The 8,735-nt window shown below is 38.1% G+C and overlaps 1 protein-coding gene across 1 annotated transcript; it reads right to left on the reverse strand.

Moving 5' to 3' along the window:
- Window positions 1–3,708: 3,708 nt before the first annotated feature.
- Window positions 3,709–8,113, reverse strand: LOC147508614 (Double Clp-N motif-containing P-loop nucleoside triphosphate hydrolases superfamily protein). The gene is made up of 3 exons (XM_086601043.1): window positions 6,400–8,113; window positions 5,727–6,027; window positions 3,709–5,622 (listed from the first exon to the last, which is right to left on the reverse strand). Exons 1-3 carry the CDS (start codon window positions 7,635–7,637, stop codon window positions 3,994–3,996), a joined length of 3,168 nt encoding a protein of 1,055 aa, XP_086457169.1. The 5' UTR covers window positions 7,638–8,113; the 3' UTR covers window positions 3,709–3,993.
- Between the last annotated feature and the right edge of the window lie 622 nt (window positions 8,114–8,735).

Consider the following 8,735-nt stretch of genomic DNA (forward strand, 5'->3'; position numbering starts at 1 on the left):
ACGAGTTTTACAAATGATTAATACAGACGTGCAACTAAGCTGCGCTGCAAGTCCTTTCTAAATGGGAAATCCTATCCTCCTAAATACAAACTCGTTCGAACCAACTGTCATTATGTTACTGTCCATAATTTTCTGCAATCTCTTAAGAAGCTCAACAGACTGTTGTGCCAAGAAACTGAAAGTGTCGAAACTGAACATAATAAAACAATGTTGGTTAGCCCTACAAGCATTTTCCTTGTCGCTGCTCTATTAGCTATTTCTCCTACCTCAAAGACTCCATTCCCATGCCCTACCAATGGAGATGCTCCAATTACATCAACACACGCATGATTCCCCTCAGATCAACTGTAGATCAATACATCTGCAGGCCGAAGCATTGATCTACTTTCATTTGGATTAGTGAGAAAATTGATTGGAGCCTCCTTCTTCACTTGTGCTCTAGCCCTCCAAAATGCATCATATAAAATGTCTCTGACATAATCATGTCGATATTTGAAACCTGAAAAATATCGACAATGTGCTGCATGGTCTCTAAAAGCATCTAGTCTACTCTTTTTGCAAACAGGGCATAGACCACCGTCAGAGTACAAATGAATCATAAGACGATGCCGGATAATATAACGATATTCCACCGACAACATACGCTGTCCAAGTCCCTCAATCGGAATGGTAAGTAGAAAATCATTTGTATGTTTTGACTGCAAGCATCCAATGACTTTTTTTTTACAAGTAGATAACTTAAACTCCCTCTCAAGACCAACAACAATCTTACTGTAGAACACTTCCACCAAAAAAATTGTAGTTTTGAGGGGACGGTGGCATTCACAGCCAAAGAATAATTGAGGTCAAAATCGGATCGACAGAGACTTTAATGTCGCCCTGCTCACAACATCAAGAGTCTCATCCAAAGGCACCGGACCACAACTCCTAAGAATGTGGTTCTAAAGCTCAGAAGTCTGACAACAGGAGGTCACAAAAGCAAAAGTAGAGACATCAGTGACACAATAAATACCTAACCCACCAAGACGTAATGGGAGTGTCGATAAACGCCACTACAAATCACCAAAGTCAGGACCATCAGAAACCACAATACCCTGGAGAACACTACATATATATTTATCAAAGGTCTTAGCTGCCTCTAAAAAGGGATGGTGGATAAGTACGAATCGCAAAGACCAACTTAGAAAGCCTTACACAAGCCTCGTAAGAGCGCTAACTCACATTGTGGATTATAATTTTTTGTTTCCAATTATAATCTTGTTTTACTTGATTATATTATGAAAACAATTTTGAAAAATTCTTCAAAAAGGCTAAGGTACCTCACAACCGGGTTGCACCCTTGCCCAAGACAAAATTTCTTTTTAGTGAATCAATTCAAGAATGTACAAGAGCCAACCAAATGTGGTTTGAACTTGCATTACTTTCACAACTTTAAACTAAGATACAGAATAAATTTGTAGACAGGCTACTATTTGCTGTCCACAAGACAGCAAGTGCTAATTGGTGGAGTTGGTGCCTCAAAAAACTGTTTATTCTGCTTCAAAAAACTGTTTATGTGCCGGAAAATGATTTGCACCAATGAGAACTGATGTTTGTAGACAAGCCTGTCCACAAATTCGCTTAGACGGGGCAACCACTCTCCCACAATTATATTATTATTATAGTTTAGATGTTAAATAATGTCTTTACATGGATATAAACAATGTTTCTACCTGTCTCAATTCTGCTAAAAAGATCTTTTCCATGCTTCTTTTGTATTAATTAATAATTCATGTAAGTGGGGTTTGCCTTTATTAACTTGTTTAAGCATGCTCTTCTCTTTTTGTTGGATTGTGTGTTAATTCTTCTTCTTTTTATTATTCCTCATAATTCTTGTCCCCACTTTTAGACAAGAGCCTCGTGCATGACTTTTTAGCTTTATTGTACCAATATTATTGTGGAAAGCCTGATTAAGGATCTTACCACTTTATGTGTTCATGATTATGATAAATTCATACTTTATTTATTGGCTCAACGAACACACTATCATGAAAGGCTGGAAGCTATGGATCTTGAATTGTTTACCACGTATCTTATCGGGGGGGGTGGGGTGTGAATTGTTTATCGAGTTCTTAGATAAACTATTGTTATTGTTATGGTATAGTTCCAATTGTCTATTTTACACTTAGTGATTGATTTCACGCAAGAATCTGTTGCTTTTATCGGGTTTTTCTAAATTAAATCTTGAAGTTCATTCCATAAGTATTTTTCATATAGTATTGCAAGTTTGCAACCAAGTAGAGCCATGCATCAACCATAAAAATCGAAGTAGATCGAGCTAAGCCTTTGTTTCTGTGTTTATTATTTGTATATGTTTTTAAGAGTTCATCCTCCTCCTCTGAAGTCTGAATGCTATTATAATTGTATCTCTAGGGATGGTGCTCGAAAGGTACACAACTATATTGGTACTATTATAAATATTAATCAAATTTCACGTATTACGACAGGGTTGAGGATCTCATAATAGACTAACTATGACATATTGACCTCAACTTCAATTGTTAGAAGATATTAACAACTATATATATATATATATATATATATATATATATATATATATATATATATATATATATATATATATAATATTGGAGGGAAGTGAATCTAGGAATGCAATTCATTCGATCGAGACCCAAAGATGAGGAATAATGTAAAATATTATGATATATATTGATAGTTAGATCTATCACCGACTACTAAATGAGAGCCATTTGCATGACAATGGTCCCCATGTTTAGTTGGCTTCAAACCCTTCAAACTCGATCATCATCAAACACTTGCTGAGTTTAGTTTTATGTGATGTCTGTGTTTGTGGTGGGGAATGTTTGAAGCTAGCTACCAACGATATGAAAGCCATGGTCTGCTTGTGCATGCTCATAGACAAGGAACATCCAACTTTCTGCTTGTTAGTTTCTTGCACTTGATGATTGTAAATTAAAGTGCAAAATCTTCTCCCTAGCTAGCATGTGTTACGATCTCAAGAAACTGACTTCCAAGCTATCCAAGTTTAGAGTGAAGCGGCCCAGATTTAGTAGTTACTTTTGATACGAACATGTAGCACTTGTGTATCCAAACAAACTCTTCAACTTCCAGAACCGAAGTTAGTGCATTTCATAATTTGAAGTAATGTGTTAGAGAAAAAACTAATCAAAACAGAAACATTCACAATAACATCTTCTCTAAGAAGATTCATTTGTCTCAACAAAAACCTAAATGCTTTTGGTTGTCTTGAAATGTGTTGTGTTTAACTTGCATAGCTGCTTTTTGTTACGTTCGTTATGGTTAGCATCTTTCCCGACTTTACGTGATCAAGTTGAACTGAGATTCTTCTTCTTATCCTTCTTATGGTTCTTGATTTTCCATTGGAAAGTAGTCTCTGGCTCTCTGCGTTCCCATTTCGATATCGCTGTCTATGAGGATATTAGCAAATTCCGGTGAGTTGTGTTTGATCCAGAAATTGATTCATCACCCACCAAAAGCTCCCTTCACCAAACACAATTCCTGAAAATGAATTTTACATACGGAAATCGGGAGAATCTTTACCCTTTTTCAAATTTACAGTATGCCATAACAAGGCATATCTAGCTCCAGAAAATGTGTGTTATACAGAGTCATAACAGTAATTAAAACACAAGCCAAAGAAAACTAGAAAATCAGATACACTTGTAGTTTTCACATTACAAAATTTTTTAATATATAGAGAGATGTTTTCATCTTATTAACTTCGTTTACATAATTAATTTAAATAATCGGGATTAATAAAGAAAAAAATAAACAGATAAAAAGAAAAAGAGACATCTCCCTTGCTGTTAAGCGATACACACAACCTTCAACTGTCTCTAGTAACTGTAATTCTCCTTTATCAGCTTCTTGCCAAATGGTTGTAATAAATATATACAAATAACCAACCAAATATAGTGATATCCATTTTCATCCCCTCATCATCATTTTCAGTTAGAATCCGACTGTTACCACCGTAATATTACTTGGCAGCAAATCCCCATTGCCAGGTTTCATTGAGTCGCTTACTGATACAAGCTTAATAGTGGTGTTGTCATCATTTATGGTGCTCGATGACAATGTACCCTTCAATTTGTGAAAACTTGGCACCAAAACCTTTTCAACCCACTCTTCCAATTCAGTTCGTCCAAACCAAATGCCACCAACAATCTGGTCAAGTGCTTCACGATCAACTTCTACAGTTCGCCGTCCGTCTACAATTCTGGAAAACTTTGCAGAAATGGTGCTTGCAACCTTCTTCTGAAGTGGGCCAAAGTCAACGGGTCTGAAGACTATGGTTTCATCAACGCTACAGAGTAGCTCGCGGGGTATTGGTGTCACAGGAAACTGATTGTTTATGAGGTTGTTTTCATGGTCATGCTCAACAGTAAGATCACTGGAATTGAGTGAACCCCCTGCTCTATCATCCTCACCCAAGGCCGCTTCATTCAAGTCAAAAGATAATGTAGAACCAGCACCGGTTCTTGGTTTTGCAGTCTTGTTGTTTTCCTGAAGCCAGTCTGCACAACGTTTACGAGTCTTTTCACCAACTGACAGGTGTAATTGCCAACCTCTACGAGCTAACTTTGCGAGTTTATCCTCCCGGAGTGACACCTCATTTGATACATCCTCTAGATTCTCTGGCAACCCATTTGCAGTAAGGATGAAGATGACATTCTTCAGGCTGACTTCACGACCACGAGAATCTGGTAGTCGGCCTCTTTCAATTGCTCGTTTAATGCTCCCACGAACAAGCATATCAGCTTGATCAATATCCTCGAGCACAACTACAGAGGATGGGTTCCTCTGCACTGCTTCGGCAATTTGATCCACTATGGTTTTCCCTCTGACATTCACACCTAATTCCTCATCATCATTACTTCGAAAGCCAAGCCTAATGGTGACCGGACTACTCCTGCAAACCAATTCTGAAAGTGCCATTGCCATCTTTTTCTTGCCAACCCTATCAGGACCTGCAAACAATAGCCAAGCATCACTCTTACACCCAAAACCCTCCCGTTTAGTACTGCCTGATCTGCATTGAATAACAGTTGAAGCCACCGCCGATGCTGCCTCATTTTGCCAACAAACTTTTTCTGCCAACCCCTTAAACAGAGCCTTGAATGAATCGGGATCCAATATACCAGCTAGTTTGTCCTTCTTTGACTCGAAGAGCGTCTTTTCTGGTTCAGAAGGAATACAGCCAATGAAGTCCCTGACACGCCGCTCGGTTTGGATTCTCTCAGTAATACACTCGGAGACCTTTGGATGACCAAGTGCCAGGTCAGTCCTCACTGGGCTTCCTGGTGGATTAACTACTTGCTCAGCAGGTGGTTCCTGTACTGGATTTTGGTTCAACCGCAAGGAACCCCCAAGGTTTCTGTTCAATTGCAATTTGGGTTGAAAAGGTTGGCTCCCAAGTGGGGTTAAATTGTACAAACTACTCATTGAGAAAGTGGTTGGAGCATTTCTCTCAGAGGCCACACTGTGATGAAAACTAGGGTGAAGACGTAAACATGTATCATTCCATTTCTTCTGCAATTCTTCAGATTTCTGCTTCCATGCCATGTCTTGATCCTTGGACTGTTTACAATAGACATAGAAGAACAACAGAAGGTAAAACATCTTGTTAGGAGCTTCTCACTGATACAAAATAGAAGTACAAACGAAAACACAGTAACACATACCTGTGACTGATCACTTGATTTAGTATTGCCACTGTCAGGCTTTGCAAGCTGCAACCATTGTGGCAAGGGCGGGCGAGTAGCTTCTGCTTTAGCTTCAGGAGATGGCTTCTCAAACTCCTTCGCTCTCAATTTCACTAGCTCTTGCTCGTAACTTTGCATACACAAGGGGCAACATTTTGTCTTTCGGGAAGGATCCATATTCTCAGATAAACGTCTTGATAAAGGCGTCGTCATCATAGGGAAGTTCTTCATTGGTGTGAGAGATTCAACTGAACTGCTAAGAATACCATTGCCACCCATTCTGGGATTTCCAAAAGAAACAGAGTATTAATCTCCAAATAGTATCAGGTTCTCAAAGTCTACTCAGTATGGAATTACTGTGATTTGGAACAAAATTCATTATAGGTATCCTGGAAGTTCGACACAATAAAAAAGAAAAACCCCGTTCAAGACTGCATCAATCCTACATTTAAATAACAAAAATTTTGACATTTTTCTTCTAATTTTATTGCGAGTAAACTCAAGAATTAAAAGTGTGATCAGAATCAACCAGAATAACAATGATCATATGTTTTCAATGCAATACAAAGAAACTCTTCAAATAAATCAAAGCATTTACCAAAATTAAGCTTAATGTTTAATGAATTATTTAAAAAAAGAATTCAAAATGCACCTTGGAAACAATCCCGGAAGTGGTGCTCTCGCGGCGATAGGAACTGCTTGTAGATCCCAGTCATTCTCCATTGAAGGATGATAGACCTGGCATCTCAAATAAGTCTCACAAGTCGCGGTGCCAATCAGCCAAAGATGGTTACTCCCCTCTCCAAACCTCGCCAACAACTTCCCCATCTCCGCAACCGCGACTCTTCCTGTTTCCGATACAATTTGCTGCTGCCCCTGACCTGAACCCAAACCTCCCAATCCTGCTGGCTGCTCAACTAACCATTTCAAGTCCCCTAAATTCAAAATCACACCACCACTCCCATTACCATTACTAATCCGGCTTTCGACTAATCCTTCCAATTCCTTAACCTTCATTGGGATCTGACTTCTATCTGACCCAAACTCCTTTTCTAATGAAACCACTTGAACATTTCTAAGTAAGCATTCTCCCACTTGTTTTCTCTCAATTCTCTGCAACAATTCCCTCACAACTAATTCTGGCTCATTCTCTCCAACCAAAACTGGGTTCCTTTTTTTACTCCTCATCAAAATATCCACCACCTTCTTCACTTCCTCCTTTCTTTGCCCTCCATTAGACTGATCACAATTATTCCCTTGTTGTTGTTGCAACCTTGGATTCAAATACAAGTTCCTATTAGCCGATTGCGCAGGTCGAAACCCCCCCAACCCAACGCCACAAGAAGCAATATTGTTTCCACTAGAATTGGCCCCAGAAGTTGTTGAATTTAATGTTTGTTCAATAGTGGCTTTCACAGCTGGGCTTGAAAAACTAGCTTCACGCATAACTCTACTAACACTTGGGTCATCGAGAATCGATATAACAAGCTGTTCTAACTCGACTTTAACAGCTAAAAGCGGCTGTTGCTGTTGTTCTGGACACCCCCGACGTTGGTGAGCCTGGGCTCTTTTCAAAGCAGCCATCAAAGCATTAGAAATTGGTGGCTCCAATAAAGGTGGCGAAATGTTCTGTGCAGAAGGAAGTCGATCAAGAGCAACACTGAAACAAAGCTCAAGAGCTCTACATTGAAGTGGGTGTGATGAATTGGGGTGAGATCTAATACAAGCTTGTCTAAGGTAACCAGATGATGAAGCAAGAAGTGTTGCTGCAACATGTAGTGGAGTTGTTTGTCCATGGTTTCTTCTACCTGCTTCTGCTATTGATTGGTTTAATATACTTGCTGCTTCTGGTGTTAATGTTTGTTGTATTGTACTCAATCCTGCTCTCATTTTTTGATCCAAAAAAATTGATCTTTTTTCAATCTCTTTTAACAAAACTAAACTGCCCCTTCATCTCAAAAAAAAAAACTAAAGTTTAAAGACTAGCCCACCCACTGTACTGTGTATACAATAGTGAAATGAGATATGAGATATGGAAATGAATGACAAAAAAAAGTTTAGTGATTGATTCACATGAACAGCATTTGAAGACACTTCTTTTCTTTATTATGAAGAATGAATGAACTTTTTAAGAGAGAGAGAAAAAAGAGGCTTTTGGAGATGAGATAAAGACGAGCACCACCGTCTTTTGTCATTCAATATTTATACTTCTTTCTATTAATTTTTTTTTTTTTTTTTTTTTTTTACTGGGTGATATTTTTTGAGGTGAAAAAGAAAGACGTTTAAGTTTCTGAGAATGTGTGAATATTTATTTTCAAGAAGAAGAGAGGGGCCAAATGGATGATGAGATACAGTTGGATACCCTTGAATTTAATGAATGAGGGGAGAATGTAGATTTTGTTTTTTGGAGTGGGATTCTAGTGTTTTTAATATTTAAACTAGATAAAAAAAAAAAAAAATTGCATACAGATTACTGGTGTGTTTACATGTACAAGTACACCTCTTTCAAACTCATTTGTTTTTTTCTTATAATTATAACTCTTTTCCTTCTTTCTATTGAGCTTGCTCACCGCTCACGACAAACAAAAATAAACACCATTTTTTCGTGCTACCCATGTGCGGGATGTGTCCATCTAATTAATCCTCACAGAAAAATGTTATTAGTTTCTAATATCCATTGACTTGATAAGGGTCTATGCAGAGAATATCGACATGTATCTTTGCAAAGGTGACTATGACTGGCTCTCTCTATGTCAAACAAGTAAAGGCGTAAAGCTGGTTTTGTATTATGAGCTTTGAACCAAATTTATGCTTTTCACACGCATTCGTTGAGAGGTCCTGTGGAAACGAACCTGCACGGATTTCACCTTTTCTACTTGACTCTTTTTCTTTCTTCACAACCAACTTTTTGCTTTTTTCTTGTTTTACCTTTTAAGTCATTAAATCTGCAGCAAAACCAAATCATTTTCATCATCACTGTCACTAACT

This window comes from Coptis chinensis, chromosome 3, assembly GCF_015680905.1.
Source record: "Coptis chinensis isolate HL-2020 chromosome 3, ASM1568090v1, whole genome shotgun sequence".
In the NCBI taxonomy this organism is placed as follows: domain Eukaryota; kingdom Viridiplantae; phylum Streptophyta; class Magnoliopsida; order Ranunculales; family Ranunculaceae; genus Coptis; species Coptis chinensis.

Bases quoted from the DNA above. Each gene is read 5' to 3' on its own strand.
- LOC147508614 (XM_086601043.1), bottom strand. From the start codon at position 7,637: ATGAGAGCAGGATTGAGTACAATACAACAAACATTAACACCAGAAGCA. The intron at 6,028-6,399 runs GTGCATTTTGAA...TGGAAATCCCAG, and splicing joins CTTCCGGGATTGTTTCCAAG to AATGGGTGGCAATGGTATTC. The intron at 5,623-5,726 runs GTATGTGTTACT...TATTGTAAACAG, and splicing joins AATCAAGTGATCAGTCACAG to TCCAAGGATCAAGACATGGC.